Source organism: Plodia interpunctella, chromosome 20 (assembly GCF_027563975.2).
Source record: "Plodia interpunctella isolate USDA-ARS_2022_Savannah chromosome 20, ilPloInte3.2, whole genome shotgun sequence".
Classification (NCBI taxonomy): Eukaryota; Metazoa; Arthropoda; class Insecta; order Lepidoptera; family Pyralidae; genus Plodia; species Plodia interpunctella.
The window spans coordinates 4,895,586-4,913,034 of NC_071313.1; the positions used below are offsets into that span (position 1 = coordinate 4,895,586).

The window sequence follows — 17,449 nt, forward strand, 5'->3', positions numbered from 1 at the left end:
GAAAGAAGAGAATCGAAGTAACATCTCAGTCATTTTGTTATCGCGCTATATATAAAAATAATTATATATATATATACTTACTTTTATTCCCAAAAAAATAAAGCTCATTTTATATTTGTGAAATATTTCAAAGTCTATGTTGATAAATAAAACCGTATCTTATCTAAAATTGAAGATTCCATCTTCCTTAAATGTTAAGAAGGTAAGTTGCGTAGAGAATTCATTAGAAAATCGCTAATATGCTTCCATTAACAAAACCGCAGGAAACGCTTACAGATAGCCCACGCATCGGAAATCTATAGGTGTGTTAATATTAGTGTAAATATAACTTTATTGGGAAAAGTTTGTCAATGCCATTGAAACTTTCTTTAAACTATTTTTGCTCGTTGCGCCTCGTGGCTTCACTCTTCATATAACAGGGTACTTTTATATGAAGAGTGAAGCCACGAGGCGCAACGAGCAAGTGCTTGTATTCCAGGTTATATTCTACCCGTGTGTAAAATTTCATCGAATTCCGTGCAGTCGATTTTGCGTTATTGAGTAACAAATAATATGATACACCTTGATACTCTCTCATGCCAACTTCCGCATCTATTATAGCAGCTCGTACCGGCTTCGCTCGGGTAAAACCTTAATAAATAAAGTAGCCAATATGTCACTCCCGAAGGTTTCGTCTGTCTCTGTTCTATATTTCATCAAAATCGATCAAGTAGTTTTTGAGTTTATTCTCATAAACAAAAATACACATTTTTTTCTCTTTATAATATTACGAGATAGATATAATTAGTGGGATAGGATAGTGGGAAATGGGCAAGTGAAAAGTGAAAAGTAGGCAAGGGTGGTGCTAACAACAGCACATAAAAAACACATTTGAAAACATAACATTAAATATAATATAATTTATTATAATTACACCAAGAGTACTTTATTGGTGAATTCCGATTTGATAGGCGACATTTGGTCAGGTCATACCGTCGTAGTCTGACATCCCAGGATGCCGAATACCGTATGAAGTGCAGGAGAAAAAGTAGACAAACGGACTCTGGGCTCCAAAGCTAATCGAAGCAACCGAGAAAAAGCTCAAATGAGAGAAAGAGATATAGGGATGCCGATTTTATTACAGTGGAAAACATCAAGTGGTATATTATTGGTGAATCCAGTTTTGACAGTCGACGTCCTTGGTCAGCTCCTTGACAACGACATAAACAGGGCGCAGTAGCACGAAGTAGACCAGCTCTGCCACGCTGATGATACTGAAGCCCAGGAACAGGCTGAGGAGACCTCCTATGGCACCTGGGGACAGTAAAAAAATATTTAGAGTTAATACTCCTCCCAGTTAGCCACCGTCTTGAATCTTGATCCACATGATATCCAAATGAATATTGTAGTAAATCCGAAAGTTTGTCACAATTTCGCATTCGCCCTATTTCGATGACATTTTAAATATGGGCTCGGAAACAAATATAGACAACCGTGGGCGGAGCTGCGGGCAACAGCTAGTATCAATTATTTTGAAACAGATCAATTTGAATTCGCTTACTTGCCACCAAATGCGGTACTAAGTCGTGAAAGTAATGTCAGATGACTTTAAGTGACTTGAGTAAAATATGAGACCAATGTTAGCAATTAACACACTCTAATCTGCCATCAGGCTATTGCACAGCATTTAGTATCCCACTTATATAAAAAATGCGAAAGTTGCGATTTAAGCAGGTCAGGATTTTTATAACGTGTGCACGCTAAACTTACTGGAGCGGATTTCGATGAAATTTCATACATGGCCAAAATATAATCCCGAAATTCCAGAAGCGAAGCTTGGGGCCCATTTAAGAAATATGGGGTAACTATAAATAGCTGTGCCCATAATGCTAGTAAATCCCACCTTCTAATATTATGAATGCGAAAGTTTGAGAGCATGTTTGTGTGTATGTTGTTTGTTACTCTTTCACGCAAAATCTACTGTACGGTTTATTATGAAATTTGGTACACGGGTAGAAAGAATATAACCTGGAATAAAACGTAGGGTACTTTTTCTCCTGGGTGTTTATATTTTTGTTTTGTCAGCTCATCTTTCATAAATGAGGAATGTTTCTACTGAATTAATAGCCATACTAACCAACAAAATAGTAGTCATCATACTGAGCATGACGGTGTTGTCCCAAAAACATATCTTCATAGAAGTGAACGTTCAATTGAGTTAACTCTCTCCTGAGACAAAAATAAATATCATAAAATTGGAATAAATATCAAAAATAAATATCAAAATAGTAGTAACTAAAATAAGTGATTTTTGCTTAAGCATTGAAAATGCAACATAACCTCCAAATTTTGTAGTGATTTTCTATCGCCTGCCTGCCTAAAGGATGCTATTATTCCCTATCAGTGGTTTCCTACGACATTTGCAAGTATAGTCTTATCATAAGGGGAAGATTGCACCACAAATGGAATTTAATACTATTAGGATACCGTTTTGGATCACCCCACGTAGGTGACGGGTCGCCGGTCTCCTTGACAAGGTCGGAGTAGAACACCTGGCTGTAATAGATGACGTCATTGCAAGACGGATGGCATGAAGTACCGCCGCTGTTTGATGTTTTCCCTTCCTCGCAGTCGTCGTAATACGCGAAAATCTGCTGTTTTGTCACTATGCCTGGAAAATTGAGATGTCGTTATTCTAAGTTCAAAGACCTTCGTAGCGTATGGTCCCCGCGCCCGTTGGCTATTCGTATGTGTTTTCCAATTGGATATCCATATGGAAGTATAGATTTTTCAAAATTACAAACAGTTTCTGAGCATGCAGGTCAGCCAAAAGCACAATTACCTAACAAGAATTAAATACTAACTTCTGACTCTATCAATACACTCGAAATCTTCTGCGGTGGAACAGATAGGATCTGCTATGGCTTTCCCTGAAACAGAACATAATTATAGCGAATTTGCCTTCCCCATTTCATATTAGTTGCAACCATTTGCTTCAATGTCAAGCAAACCAGCACTTTAGGTTTCCTTACGGATGTTTTCTCACCTGGTACGAGAAGAAATCGAACCTGAGACCTCTTAGATCACAGACGAGCGCCATAATCATTGGTTACTAACAGCACTACACAAACATGGAAATATGTGAAATAGACAATTGAAAAAAAAAATCATGTTTGTGCCGTTATTGACAAGTTTTCTCGTTGGAAGCAAACTGACAACAAAAAACATACAAAATAAATTGGAAAAACTTACTAGGCCAGTTAAAGATGGAGCAGTTGCATTGCAACACAGCCTCCCTTATAAAGATGTCCATTTTACAGTTGGTCTCCGTGTAAAACTGGAAGTACTCCAACTTCCTCTCGTTCTGGAAGTAACACTGTCTTCTCTCAGGGTCCATGGCCCGCAGACCCACGTCTGTCTTGTATGTGATGGGGGAGACTTCCACTGTGGTCATTTTGTCCATTGGGATGCGTAGGACCGTGCTGGTGTAGGCGTGGTTAGTTGGAGATCTTATGAAGACCTGCGATGTTTCATTTCACTGCATTTAGTTTGAATGTGGCACTTTATCTCCACTAAATATACTCAAATTCTTTATTGTATACTGCATTTGCCATATCCTATATACATTCAGAGCTAATGTAATTTTAAAAAAGTGGCACACATACTTAGCTTAAATGCCCTGAATTAATGTTACTTGTCACATCACCATGTAGTAGACCCAGTCCTTTGTTTTAATTTCTTAGTAAATTAAGTAAATCAATATTAGCAACAATAACATAATCGTCATCAACTGTCATCGCCGTCAGACGCCGTATTGTGCCTTTGCAATTACCAAGACATTTCGCAATGAGACGGTCGAGCCAACCAATCACTTTTCGGTATGTTTGTCGTCATGTTACAACGCCGCACTGTGATTGGTTGACTTCACAGGAGCAACACTAACCGTAAACCCGAGGCTATTCCCATCACACGCATACTGGTGTTCACTATTATTAAGAAACAGCTCCACGCTCAAGCCGAAGGTTTCGCCTGCCAACATCACTCTGTACGGATGCATGTTTGGGTCTGGTGGGTACGTTATAGGATAACCCCCGTCCAGGTTCCAGATAGATGGCCCAGGTGTGGTCAGGTTGGAGAAACTTCTATGCCAGGGTTGCATGTCCTTAGTCCTAAGAAAATACGATCTTTTGATAGTTAGCGTGTATTCTAATGAACATGGAGAGCACGATATAAATTACGGAATAATTAGTTCTCTTCAGCAACAAACTGTTCAAATGCTTTCGTTAGATTCAGAGCAGGTCCAGGAAAGCGACGTACTATTTACATGCAGTATAGTAAATACAATACTACTGTCTTGCAGAAAGACTGAGCGGCTTTAAAATAAACTTTCAAACTACGGTGATGAAACAAACACGTTGTGCATACCAGATGAAAGCGTACGATGTGTACACGAGTGAGATAAGATACCTGGGTTGGCGCCATTGTACCAGCGCGTTTGAGAACTGTAGCGACCCAGTCAGTCGGTAACTAGATGGGGCAGGGAGAGGTCGGTACTGTACTCTGGTAATAATAGTCTGTATAGGTACCTACATGCCAGTTAGAGGTAGACTGTTGAAGGCGTAGCACAAGCCGTAGTCCGTGAAGACAGGTCTGAATAGATCCTGACAGCAGTCGGTGACCCAGCTCTTGTCGTGTCTTGTCGGCCAGTTGCAGCGTTTCACTATGTCGGAGCATTTCAGGGAACCCTGATTTATAATAAATTAAATAATAATGTAGAATATATTTATATAATGCCGTATATAAATAAAATATACATACGAATTTATCATATATATAAATATACATGATAAATTCGTATATATAAATATACATGTATATATAAATATACATGATAAATTCGTATATATAAATATACATGTATATATAAATATACATGATAAATTCGTATGTATATTTTTCGCGGTTAATCGCGTGCAAAAATTAATAGTTATTTCAATAAATCGTCTGTATGTGTAAATAATCAGTTCAGATTTTGTGTGTAAACAGTTTATATTTATACCTAACTACTATTTGCAAAAATATCTATATTTGTATTTACGTTTCCTTCTATCGTTTTTCCGACGAAATTTCCCAAAAGTAAAAAGAAGACACCCAACAGTCTGTAATAAATTTTAAATATATTACGTACTTTTTGTGTGATCTATATAACATGTTTTTCGATAAGTTTATGAATTTACTTACTCCATTTATAAATTTCTGTAATAGAATATTTTCCATTGGAGTGAGGCGGTTTTTCAACCTTGTTTGAAACATACGTGGGCATAAATTTGATGCAAAAAATTCTTCTAACCTGAAACACATATAGTAATAATAATTAATAGACAAAGAAAGGTCAATGAATAATATTTTATTGAATCTAAAAACATTTTTTTTCTGAAAATTACTATGAGCAAAGGCCACCTCAATCTATTGCTCCGTTCCGTTTTGACGTGAAAGACGGACAAATACACTTTATTTCACATTTATGATATTATTTTGTGATAAAAAAAATTTGAGATCATTATCTTAGTGTATTATTGTTCATGTATCTTAGTGTATTGTTGTTTAAACTAGTGTCAGATTTTATTGAAGATGAGATGGAAAAACGACATCAAAATTATAGCGCGCAGCAACTGGTTCTTAACTGCCCAAAATAAGGAAAAGTGGCTGGAACTGAACACCAAATTTGGTTGAGCAAAACTGAAAAGAAGAAAAAAAATATTATCTATACGGAAGTATAGTATACTCACGGTTTCAACTCAGAAACATTAACAAACGAAGCCTTAACCCTCAGATGGGGACAAATAACCACAGTGGGGAAGGGTATGGCCCAGATAGGGGTAGGCAGAGAGTCGATGACATTGACGAAGGGGTTTGACGTGTATTTACTGAAGAGTCTGATGATGTTGACGGCACAGAACGTAATGCTGATGACAACAATGATGACCCATGTGATTCGCTCGCGCGTGCTGAAGGTCGGCTCAAAGATGTACCTTTTTGAAAAAGAAATTAAATGAAAATGTGATAACTAGGTATATATTTCATAATATTAAAAATATTTAATGAGATGACCGAGAAAATCAGACCGAAATTTTAAAAAAATCTAAAATTCGTTTCATTCGATTCATCGGATATTTTTACAAGCGGTCACGCACGAAGGTTTATTTGGTCGGATTCGAACGTGTTTTTATATTTAATGGACTAAATAATTTAACCAAATATAGTCATTGTGAAATTGACCTATTTTCCTTATCTTATGTTTTTTTTTTGGGAAGCATTTCGAACACTTAAGTTTGGATTTTAAAATCAAAGTTTACCAACCATGTTTAAAACTACCCTTTAGAAGTAGCCTTTCGAAGACAGTGAATAACTAAAACCTGCCTAAATAAACCACAGAACTTAAACTATTTTAATCACCCAACGCTGCGTTAGACACGCAGCGGTTCTCAACCTTTTCGAGGGAACCCTTTGGGAAAACCATTTGACGGAGACCTAAATTAAAATAGTAAAAATAAAACTTGTTTTATTGTGTGCTGAAGCTGTTAAGCTGTCAGCTATTAAGTTAGTTAGTTCATTATTTTAACAAACATATTCTGTCATCATGGCATTCATGGCGTCAAGTAAGTAATTACATAACATGCATTCACATGTTAGTTACTCACCTATCAAAATTATATAATTACTTACTTGACGCCATGTAAAGTTCCACCATAGAAAAATTGCTTTACACCTTTCACCACTTCCACAGCCCACAAATTAGCTGATTTAATTTTTTTCTTCCCCGAACGTTCGTCGTCACAGTTCTTACCAGCCTGTCTTATCTCGTTATTTCTTTGTCTAACTGGATTTAAATATTGGAAGTCCCTCCAATAATAATTTCCAATATACCAATTGGGGCCATCAGCCTCTACGTGCGTGTCAAGTTGGATTTTATTTTTTCTCAGTTCTGCCATTTTAGAAAATTTACTTTTTTTTAAATTCTTTAGAAATTACAAATAAATTTCATTTCAGTATCTTAAAAAAGATAGGTTTATTGGAGTTGGACTCCTGTATATTTCATTTAATTTTATAATTAGTTTCAGTTTTATATTTAGTTTCAAATTTAGGTTCTAAATTCTATGCTATGTACGTCCACAACGTGGTTCAGAAAGCAACTAACCCGTATTAATAGTAAAACGAGTATTGCTACTTTGTTTAATTAGTGCATCGAGAAAATTACTTTTATGGTGATTTCACCATACATTTGTGTGAAGAATACTTGTAGATCAAAATGTAAAAAGTATATAATATTTAAGTTGTACTATAAGTAAGTAGCAACAATTTCAATATCATTCAGAACAATTAAGTGTACGGTTCCTTTTCAAACGCAATTAATAAAATCGACTCTACAAAAACTTGACAAAAGCAGACAGGACGATTACGTTTGAAAAACTCTGAAACTTGGTTTTGATTTTTGAACAACTTATTATTCCGTGTGCGTTGCGCTTCTAAAACCAAAATGTCTTCCGTTTTTCACAATCTTGACGTCAGACTGGTGACAATTTTAATTGTTTATTACGGACGAACCCATGTGCAATTGCAAGTTACAAGACTCCGAAGAACAATTAAATGCATACAATTGCAATCGAATGCACTTAATCGTATTGCTAATACGGAACACTTGTCACTGGACGCTTGACAATAGTGATCAATAGTGATAAATTTAATTGGAAATATTCGATTTCTTTTTATGCGCTGCACGAAATGGAATGAAATGCAGAGTGCATGTATATTGTAAGTAGGGTATTTTTTTTCATTTTACTTGCACTTTCAACTTTCAAAGTTAATTTTGTAATAACACATCACATTTCTTAGCCAAATATATTTGTCAATCTGTATTTTGTCATTTTATTCGTAAAATTTTATATGTAAAATCTATCCGACCTATACAGATATTGAGAAGTTATTTGTTATCTACAAACTATAACATAAAACCAGAAAATAAAGCGCGTAGTATTCAAATACGAAGCAAAAGAAGTGATGAGAAAGTGAGTAAGTTTGGTTTTTGTCATCAAAGTTGAATAAGATCTCGATTCGCATGTCATCGCCATAGGCGTTACAATCATAGTTCTATCGCACAAATAAAAAACAAAAATATGTATCAATACATAGTATAAAACAAAGTCGTTTCCCGCTGTCTGTCTGTCACTATGTACGCTTAGATCTTTAAAATTATGGATTTACGGTTTTCTTTAACAGATAGTGTAATTCCTGGGGTAGGTTTAGGTGTTGTGTTATGTTTAGCCGAGCTAAGCCGGAACTTCATATCATATAATATTTCTAGTAATACCTCTGGATTTTGCATTTAATTAAAACACCTTCTACTCCTATATTCTAAGCGGCAATAACATTTTACAAAGTTTTTTAAAAAATAGGTCGTCTCGTACCTTGATTGTCGCGACTAAGTTAATTCTTTTCTCATTATGAATGAGTAAATAGAAAGTAAACTTTTCCCTTTATAGTTTTTTAAGTGATTGTTAAATTGTTGTAAACATGCAGTTCTAATCAAAACAACTAATAGTTCAGTCACTATTGCCCGCGATTTTGTCTCAATGAGACTATACGGTAGTCCATATCTCACTATCTAATGCCGGCTTTACACTCTCGTCGAACAGTTTGCCAAACTCTGGCGGATTTGGTATACATTGCTGGTTTTCATTGCGGTAAATAAAAGTACTCATACTAACTGCGCAATGCTCACGTATTCGCGTCGGCATGTGTGACTTCGGCGACAGTGTGGAGCTGGCATAAAATATTGTTTTAAAATATTAGGGGCTAGTCTAGTTATATCCGTATTCTAGACGCTATAAAAAAGGCTTGTGTGAAAATGTTTATGATGTAATTTTTTACTTTTATATGTATGTTTTAGTACGTCACTCATAAACTGTAGTCGTGTCCTGAAGCCTTACAAGCTGAATATCCTGCACGTCGCCGGTGCAGTTACGCTGAGAATAGACAGGTTTTGATACTTTGACAGAACTTGACTTTTGTCTATTTTAATTGTGAATTTATTTCTTACTAACAGAATGGTTGCACGACATGTATTCATTCATACTTACAAGTTATATACTATCAAAATCGGCACAATAGTTTTTGAGTTTATTCATTACAAAAAAAAATACAAATCTTTTGTCTTTATAATAAGCATATAGATTGATTTACTTATTATAAACAACTATTGTTTTATTATTGATTTTTTGTTATAGTTTTACCAGAGCGAAGCCGGGGCGAAAACTAAATAATTTTAATTTTTATCGACAATTTTGAAAGGGATTAATGAAGATATATTATATTAATGTTTGATGTCTCTGTATATCTGTATGTTAATCCGTGGCATCTTAGCAACCAAACGACACGAAAATATTCGCCTCGAAAATAAATTTCTAGAAAATATCAATATTTCTCATCATTTTAAACAATGAAATATTCACTTAAAGCATTATCTAGTTACATTTCCTTCTTACGCATAAGGTCTGTCAGAGGTCACTGACCTCGATGTGATAATAACTTACTTAATAAGTTCGACAATGTATGTAAATATTAGATAGTGTAAGTGCCACTTCCAAAATACTTATTTATTCACACACAATTATGCTTTGCCTATTTGATTTCCTATAGGGTTAGTGGTGTCTCATCTGTTTAAAAATAATATTCAGGTATTAATCTTTGTCTATAATAATAAATAAATTAAACTCATATTAATTCTCAAATTTCTGTAAATACAGATATGATTTTTTCTGTTTAAAGTTTAATTTATTTCCATTCACTTCATGAGTTTTTGTCCAACAAAGAAAGAAAAACAACTTTAGTAGGTTTTTTCCTTTTATTGCTTTCTGGATTCTTTAAAAATTGCACCAAAGATCAAGATTGTACAACCGACTAATATATATGGTAACTCCAGTTAACGAGTATCAGTGTAAACACTACACATGTGTCCAGTCTATGACATTAATTCGAAGTCGGTTATCGGGTTTTCTTGTGTGCATTTGTTAAAGTGAATTTTTATTAAAATTTTCTAACCTAAAATTTGAAACCATAATTTTAGAGTGTTACAGTACAGACTAGTTTGTAAGTTGTGAGAAAAAAGAAAACTTTTTCACGAAATTTTAATGGCAGGTATGTTTTTTGACTAATTGCATAGTTATTTGTTCTAATTGTGATTAGTGGAGATTGTATTAGTCTTGCTGTTTTAGAGAAAGAATAAATCGAACGTATTTTTTAAACGAATAGGTATTTAGTGCAGCGATTATAATTCCAAAATTATATTTAAGTACGAACTATTATATTAACTATTATCAACCGACTTCAAAAATAAGAGGTAGTAAGTTTGTATCAGGTTTCTTTCGTACAGTCAACTGCATGTAATGTCAAGTTACTTTTAAAACTTAAAACTTTATGCCGCGGTAATAGTGGCTAAATTGCAATGAATTCGGTAGACCGTACCAAATTTAATTATAACACACAGGGCCTTTGAGCAAATTATCAAATGTTTCAAAGTAATTAAGTTATCTTCGTCTGATCAATGAGTTCAATGAACTTTAAAACTACAAGTAACTACCAACGTATGTAGCTTTAGATTTTTTTAGTATTGAATTTTATTGTTATTTTCCATACTTATTTACATTGATTTTTAAAATACGTATTTGTGTTCTAACAAGTGACCCAAGTAGATTTATTGAGATTTGAAACGAAATGTTATCAACAATTTGCTTGTTTCTATCATGAAACGTAATAATACAAACGTTTATTAAAAATTCCGTATACGTTATTTGATTAGAAATTTAAAAATATGTAATTAATTTCATAAATAATTAATAAATAAATATATTAGGACAAATCACCCAGATTGAGCTAGCCCCAAAATAAGTTCTAGACTTGTGTTATGGGCTACTAACTCAACGATACTATATTTTATAACATATACATAAATAGATAAACATCCAAGACCCAGGCCAATCAGAAAAAGATCATTTTCCATCATGACCCGACCGGGGATCGAACCCGGGACCTCTCCGTTCAGAGGCAAGCACTTTACCCGCAGTGGTCATCAAATGATTTGTAATGAAAAACTTTTTGAAACATGAATTTGGAATCAAAATTGAAATATCTATCGTTACGCTTATGCTTTATTTATTTATTTAATGATACATAAAACAAATTATTCCCAAAAATATACAAAATTGAGAAAACTAAATAACACGTGTATACAACATGTTTAAATATAAAAACTAATAACAATTTCTACAAGTTCATACAATTTATAAATACAACAGATGCCAAACAATCTTAAACTACTAGAAAGTGACTAAGTATATCATGGAGTATTTATTTACGTTTGGAAAAAGAAATAAAATCAAAACATTTGGATTTTAGAATTCAGTTCTAGGAACAAGTGGAAAAAATTACAAGGAATTAAATTATTGAGTTCATTATGTGTGTCTCCACACAATGTCAACAACTAAAAGAAGTAAAAATTATTTTTACGAAAGGTCAAATATCTGACGAATTTTGTTTTCGATGGAACACAAGGTGACTCCAAGAATATCAATAAATTTGGGATTGAGAACTAGATCGTTATAAGCTCTATACATTCGAACAACATGATTGTTATAATAGGTGTTATTTTTATACACTTCAATAACATACAACTTTCGCGTGGGATTACGTGGTCGGCACCTAGTATTGAAATTGATGAGGGACGATACAGTGGGGGTGCGTCTATAAGAGCATTAAACATTGAAAAAAAACTCGATTTTTGACTCGACAATAATTATTAGTTCTCTAAATTTTAAAGAATGTTAAGAACTCGTATGAAGTAATCGTAAAAAGTAGTTTTTTGACACTTAGTATATGTTAGGTGTAAACTTCGGAACTACTCAACCGATTTCCGAAATTCTTTCATCAATAGGAAGCTACATTATTTCCGAGTAACACAGATCTTTTCCCAATACTTCCACTAGAATAAAGCCCCGGGACGCTGCCAGTATACATGAGGAAGTGCAAGTTTATACAAATTAAAAATCTATAGATTACCAACTGACCCAAATACAAGCACCATTTTATTTATTCTAACCTATAACCAAACCTTTTAGCAGCTTCCTCTATATTGTGCTGTATTGTTATTATTATAAAGCCTTATTTAACTTATTAATGGATTTTCAACTCTTTTATATGAACTCTTTTATTGAGTTAAGTATTATATTCAGTCCTGTTTATACGAATCACAGAGTGAAAGAAAATTTAGGATGAATTATAAAGCGGATAAGTAATGTTGTACCAATTTTTTTTTTCATATTTTATATTTAGTTACATACTTATTTTTTATATTCGTTTCAGATATAATGACGCCTTGCTGGTTATTTGTGGTTTCGATCGCTCTAATGACTTTAGTAAGCGAATGTAAGTAGGAAAATATTAAACATGAAATAAATGTATGTTTCTTTTCATTAAATAATTATTTACTTAACCTTTTAACCTACATTACTGTTTGTGATGATCTTGTATACTCCCATAATTTTGTATCTCACGAATACTGTTCGTCTGTCTATTCCAGCGTACGCCATCAACTGCTACTACTGCAACAGCGCCAACAACACGGCCTGCCTGGACCTAAAGCAGTATGATGAAGAGGATCTCGCCAGGATTATACCAATAGTGGACTGTGAGAAGGCGATACCTAGTTCTATTCGCCTCAACTTCTTTTGTCGGAAGATTATTCAGACTAGTAAGTAATAAACATATATTATCTCTCTCCCTCATCTAAGCGTTTTCTCTGTTTCTTCTTCCTTTTCCCCATTTTTCTTCTCCACTTCGCACAATCTTCGGCATCCTTAGTTGTTAGACTGTTGGCATAGATTGTGTCGTTTTGTCGACATTAACCACTTTTAGTGTCTTTTTGGGTTTGCTTACGTAATTTGTCAAATGTCTGGCCATACTAGCAGGTAAGTTTGTTTGTTTGTTATTGCAACGAAGAAATATATACATATATATATATATACAAAAGTTAGTTATATATATATAACAAAAGTTAGTTATATATATATATATAACAAAGAAACAGTAGAATAAAAAAGAGATACGTACAGAAACGGACTTATAGAAAAGGATTTCTTCCAGTCAATCAAGTATTTGAAAGGAAACAATCAACGACAAAATTAAAATAGCGTAAGTATTCAACTAATTTGCAAGTAAAAGTTTTTAATTTAATTTCTTTATTTATGTTAGGTTTAAAGAATTTATTTCTCATAAGAATACAGATATTCACTTTCAGAGAAACGTAAAGCTACTTAATCATGAACATTTGTTTCTCAGCGAGCACACGAGCAATACTATATTTACAAATTATTTACATTTACTTACAAAAACATGCAAATTTTATTAATATCGAAATCGAAATTTCTGTCGAAATTCCGTCCGATTAGCATACCCTCAAATAAAATCAAACAAAATTTCGACAGTACAGATGGACAACCCATAATTAAAATTTTACTGTTGCAGAATTGAAGGTGTTTATTATAAGATAATAAGTAGGTTTGATTGTTATTATTATTATTTTATTTATTTTTTTTATTTGAAATTCGATACACTTAGTGATTTATTTTGTTTATTTTATTTTATTTTTTGGTGAATCAGTAAATTGCAATTATTAAATTTAAATTATTAAATTTGATGATTAAATTAAAATTAATTTCAAGACTAATATTATTTACCAAGTGAATTTATTTAATGTTTTAATGTTACAATATTTTATATGAAAAATACAAGCACTACCAACAAAAACCTATATAGGTTTATACGTGGTAAGGCGAGTCATAACTCATTACAAATTTACTCAGTTAATATATAGTTCTTAAGCATTAATTTACATTTGGTTGTACTGGTTTCTAAAATAATTATTTTCTCACAAATATTGTCATTCAATATAGATGGCAGAAAATACTCCCACATTCTTTTACCGTGGACATTGCTAACTGAAGGTAGGGTATATCTAGGTAGGTATGTTAAGTTGCGCAAGCCAGAGCTTGTAGTTTTAACTTTTAAGGAATTTATTTTTTTAGGTTTTCACACATAATTTCCATTTTAACTTTATCATATATATTTATAACTTTACAATGCCTAAATAAGTCCGCATTTATTTTAATTTTTTTTTGGGGTGATTGTCTTAAGTAATCTTAATTGTAATTTATAAATATTTTCAATATGTGTCTTGTATGTTCTGCCATAACTACTATTATATTATAAGTCCAAGATAAGTATGTTCCGTTTGAACATACTCATCTTGGACTTATAATTGATACGAGATTCTGTTGGAAACCTCACATAATTAGCATTTGTAACAAACTTAGAGCAATTAGGTATGTCCAAATTGTCTATTTTAAAATATAAACTCCCATATCATACCTTGCGAATGTTGTGTATGTCTTTGGCTGATAGTATTATTAACTATGGTATAAGTAGTTATGGCAGAACATACAAGACACATATTGAAAATATTTATTATAGAATTAGTAAAGACTAATTCTATGTTTTTACAGTAACGCTGCATGCTAACTTTATGGCTGGTCAACCAATAAGTAGTTGAATTTTTTACAAACCTCGCGTAAAAAAAAATACATACTATCTCATAAACCGGAAATTAGTTTAAATAATTAATAGTTATATTTTACTTTACTTGAATGAATACAATACTCCGTTTGTTTTGGCGGTAACCCAATTTTAAAGATAACCTAACGATCCAAACCTCCGAATAACATGAGATATGAATTATTGTTTGTGCAGTGTATGTAACTTATAAGATACAACAAAGCAACTTGATTCTTATAAACTGCTGTTGCCTGGACCAACAATTTATTCATAAATGTAACTCTTATTCATAAAATAATCAAAGCATAATTTAATCTAAAGTATTATTTGTCAAAGACAAAGATTATTTATTTGCAAAAACAAGACTTTTCATTTTTTTACAATGTGGTGTTAAAAGAAAAACTTAATCCTACATGTTTCACCGTGCACGGGTATAAAAATTTAAATGGAGAGCATGCTATCATTCCACAAAACAAAATTGAATAAATAAAAGTAACTAAATTAACTAAATTTTTATCTAAATCTATCAAATAAATCTATCAAATATAAAAAATCGTTCAAATTATAATAACATTTATCAATCAGCAAGGACCTGAGGTGCATTTTAAATAAATTTAAAATGATCTATAACTTCTTGAGGAATTTTGTTATAAATTTAGGGTGTAAACGTTATTTCGGTCTGTCATGTACATATTGTAAAGTGCGACTGAGGAAACATTTACCTATTTTATTATTATTTTTGGGGACGCCTGAGCGAGCACCAGACGGAGCAAGATCAGTCCTGCCATACCATGGGACCATTTCACCTAGTAAACATTTGTCTAACTTTTGTATGATTATGAGGGTAAATATTTTGTCCCCAGTCTACCACACAGACACGTACTCCAGTGTCCGCGTCACCCGCAGCTGTGGTTGGGTGCCCAGCAAGCAACCCTGCTACCATACGAGCAACCGTGACCACGTCGAGACTGTCTGTCAGTGCTTCGACGACATGTGTAACGCAGCGGACCATGTGGACCCAGGCGCGATGACTGTATTATTTTTAGTACTGGCCTGTATTTTGTATTTATTTAGTGATTAAATTTTGATAAAGTTTTGTAGTATGTATTTTTTTACATAAACGCACAAAAATGGGTGCCTATATAATTCTGTTACCACATGAGCAAGAGCGATCATGTTAAGATAATCTGTCAATCCTTCGACGTCATGTGTAACGCAGCGGATCATGCAGACCCAGGTACAATGACTGTATTATTTTTTGCCCTGGCTTGTATTTTGTATTTATTTAAAGCTCAAAATTAATATTATTTTCTAGCATTTTTCTTACATAAAAAAATATGAAAATTACTATGTATAATGCACCACACTTCGTTTGTAACGCAGCGGACGATGTCGACCCAGGGCCGGTTACGTATTGTATTTGGTGCTTGTATTTCGTAGATATTTATATATTTGATATAGTAATTGAATTTTATATAGTTTTCCTGTATTTTTCTTATATAACGTACACAAAAATAAGATTATATATATAAGAAAATAAGCAGTTTCAGCCAGCCATAATAGGTATATGACGTTTCACGAGAAACATGATGAGCGGGAGGCATTTTAGTGCATGTATTTAGTTTAATTTTTTTAGTATAATTTCAATTTTTGTTTGTTTACATTGTCTTTTAAACTTCAGCATCAGATTCATATTTGGTTTACGTAAATATGATCACGTTTCATCTTTTCGCAGTCAACTCAAGTGGCTCCCTATTAGATACCGTCGTAATCTACATATCCTTTCACTTCTGTACTCGGTTCTTTACAACCCTTATACTCCTCTTTACCTCAAAGAACGTTTCAATTTTCTCACTGGGGTCAATAATCGCGAGGTACGACATAGCGTTAACTCCTTTCGCCTAGTTATTCCTGTACACGTGTCCCAGTTCTGTTCCCACTGCTTTACTGTCCAGGCTGCTCGTTTGTGGAATGCATTGCCGGCTGAAACTCGCAACGCCCAAACCTTGTCATCTTTTAGGAAGCAAGTAAAGTCTCATTATATTAGTCCTCTTTAATTTATTATATATTTATTCATTGTTCTATAACAACAACATTTACGCTTGTCTGTATGTTTATATATTTCTCCTATATTTTTTTATTTTAATATTTTTTTTGTCTGTTTATTTAATACTGTTAAGTTGACTGCTCCCTCTTAGTCTACTTGTGTCTCTTTCCATCCAAAGGTTGGCTGGAAGAAATTGCATTAGCGATAAGTCCGCCTTTGCACTCATTATGTTTGAATATCTTGTTGTAACTTATAGCTCCTTTGTGAATGGTGCTATAAAGAGTTTATCTATCTATCTACATTGTATAAACGAGTCTTCTTTCTGAAGGTAAGTCGCTTAGGATATTTCACTTGCTAATCGCAACGTCGCAACTTTAAGATACCATGTACCCTCACATATTGTATGTTATGCATTTTCAGAAATATCGACGTCAGGCCGGTCGTCCAACACAACAATAGATAAAGTTTGCATAGCTCATCTCTACAAATTGTGGCCAGCAAAGCCGGACACTGGCCGCCTGCGCACGCCTGTGTGTTTGTAACTTATTTACAGGTTTGCGGTGGCAGTGACAGAGTGAATTGGAATGCGATCGAATGGGAAACTAGTGAAGTATTAATATTTTAATGGATTTGTTATACATGCTTTTTTACTAATTTTGAAAATAATGACATGAAAAAAATCTGGAATCTAAAAGCGAAAAGCGAGAATTGAACCCACATCTAGGATAACATAGATCAATGGTCAGCACTGTCCCGGATAGA

General features: G+C 33.4%; 2 protein-coding genes across 4 annotated transcripts; one reads left to right on the forward strand and one right to left on the reverse strand.

Annotated features, from left to right (window-relative positions):
* Window positions 1-1,098: 1,098 nt before the first annotated feature.
* Window positions 1,099-5,256, reverse strand: LOC128678909 (pickpocket protein 28-like). The gene is made up of 8 exons (XM_053760819.1): window positions 5,221-5,256; window positions 4,570-4,724; window positions 3,923-4,148; window positions 3,232-3,499; window positions 2,844-2,909; window positions 2,467-2,650; window positions 2,117-2,208; window positions 1,099-1,293 (listed from the first exon to the last, which is right to left on the reverse strand). The coding sequence occupies exons 1-8, from the start codon at window positions 5,254-5,256 to the stop codon at window positions 1,145-1,147; spliced, it is 1,176 nt and encodes a 391-aa protein (XP_053616794.1). The 3' UTR covers window positions 1,099-1,144.
* A 4,363-nt stretch (window positions 5,257-9,619) lies between these two features.
* Window positions 9,620-15,740, forward strand: LOC128678628 (uncharacterized). 3 transcript variants are annotated; one of them, XM_053760276.2, is made up of 4 exons: window positions 9,620-9,713; window positions 12,394-12,456; window positions 12,611-12,781; window positions 15,504-15,740. In XM_053760276.2, the coding sequence occupies exons 2-4, from the start codon at window positions 12,399-12,401 to the stop codon at window positions 15,719-15,721; spliced, it is 447 nt and encodes a 148-aa protein (XP_053616251.1). In that variant the 5' UTR covers window positions 9,620-9,713; window positions 12,394-12,398; the 3' UTR covers window positions 15,722-15,740. The 3 variants fall into 3 exon arrangements, with proteins under 3 accessions (XP_053616251.1, XP_053616249.1, XP_053616250.1); XM_053760274.2 differs by lacking the exon at window positions 9,620-9,713 and adding an exon at window positions 9,982-10,173; XM_053760275.2 differs by lacking the exon at window positions 9,620-9,713 and adding an exon at window positions 9,982-10,169.
* Window positions 15,741-17,449: the final 1,709 nt, after the last annotated feature.

Bases quoted from the DNA above. Each gene is read 5' to 3' on its own strand.
- LOC128678909 (XM_053760819.1), bottom strand. From the start codon at position 5,256: ATGGAAAATATTCTATTACAGAAATTTATAAATGGA. The intron at 4,725-5,220 runs GTAAGTAAATTC...ATTATAAATCAG, and splicing joins TACAGAAATTTATAAATGGA to GGTTCCCTGAAATGCTCCGA. The intron at 4,149-4,569 runs GTAGGTACCTAT...GTATTTTCTTAG, and splicing joins AGTCTACCTCTAACTGGCAT to GACTAAGGACATGCAACCCT.
- LOC128678628 (XM_053760274.2), top strand. The intron at 12,457-12,610 runs GTAAGTAGGAAA...TGTCTATTCCAG, and splicing joins AATGACTTTAGTAAGCGAAT to CGTACGCCATCAACTGCTAC. The intron at 12,782-15,503 runs GTAAGTAATAAA...TTTTGTCCCCAG, and splicing joins TCGGAAGATTATTCAGACTA to TCTACCACACAGACACGTAC.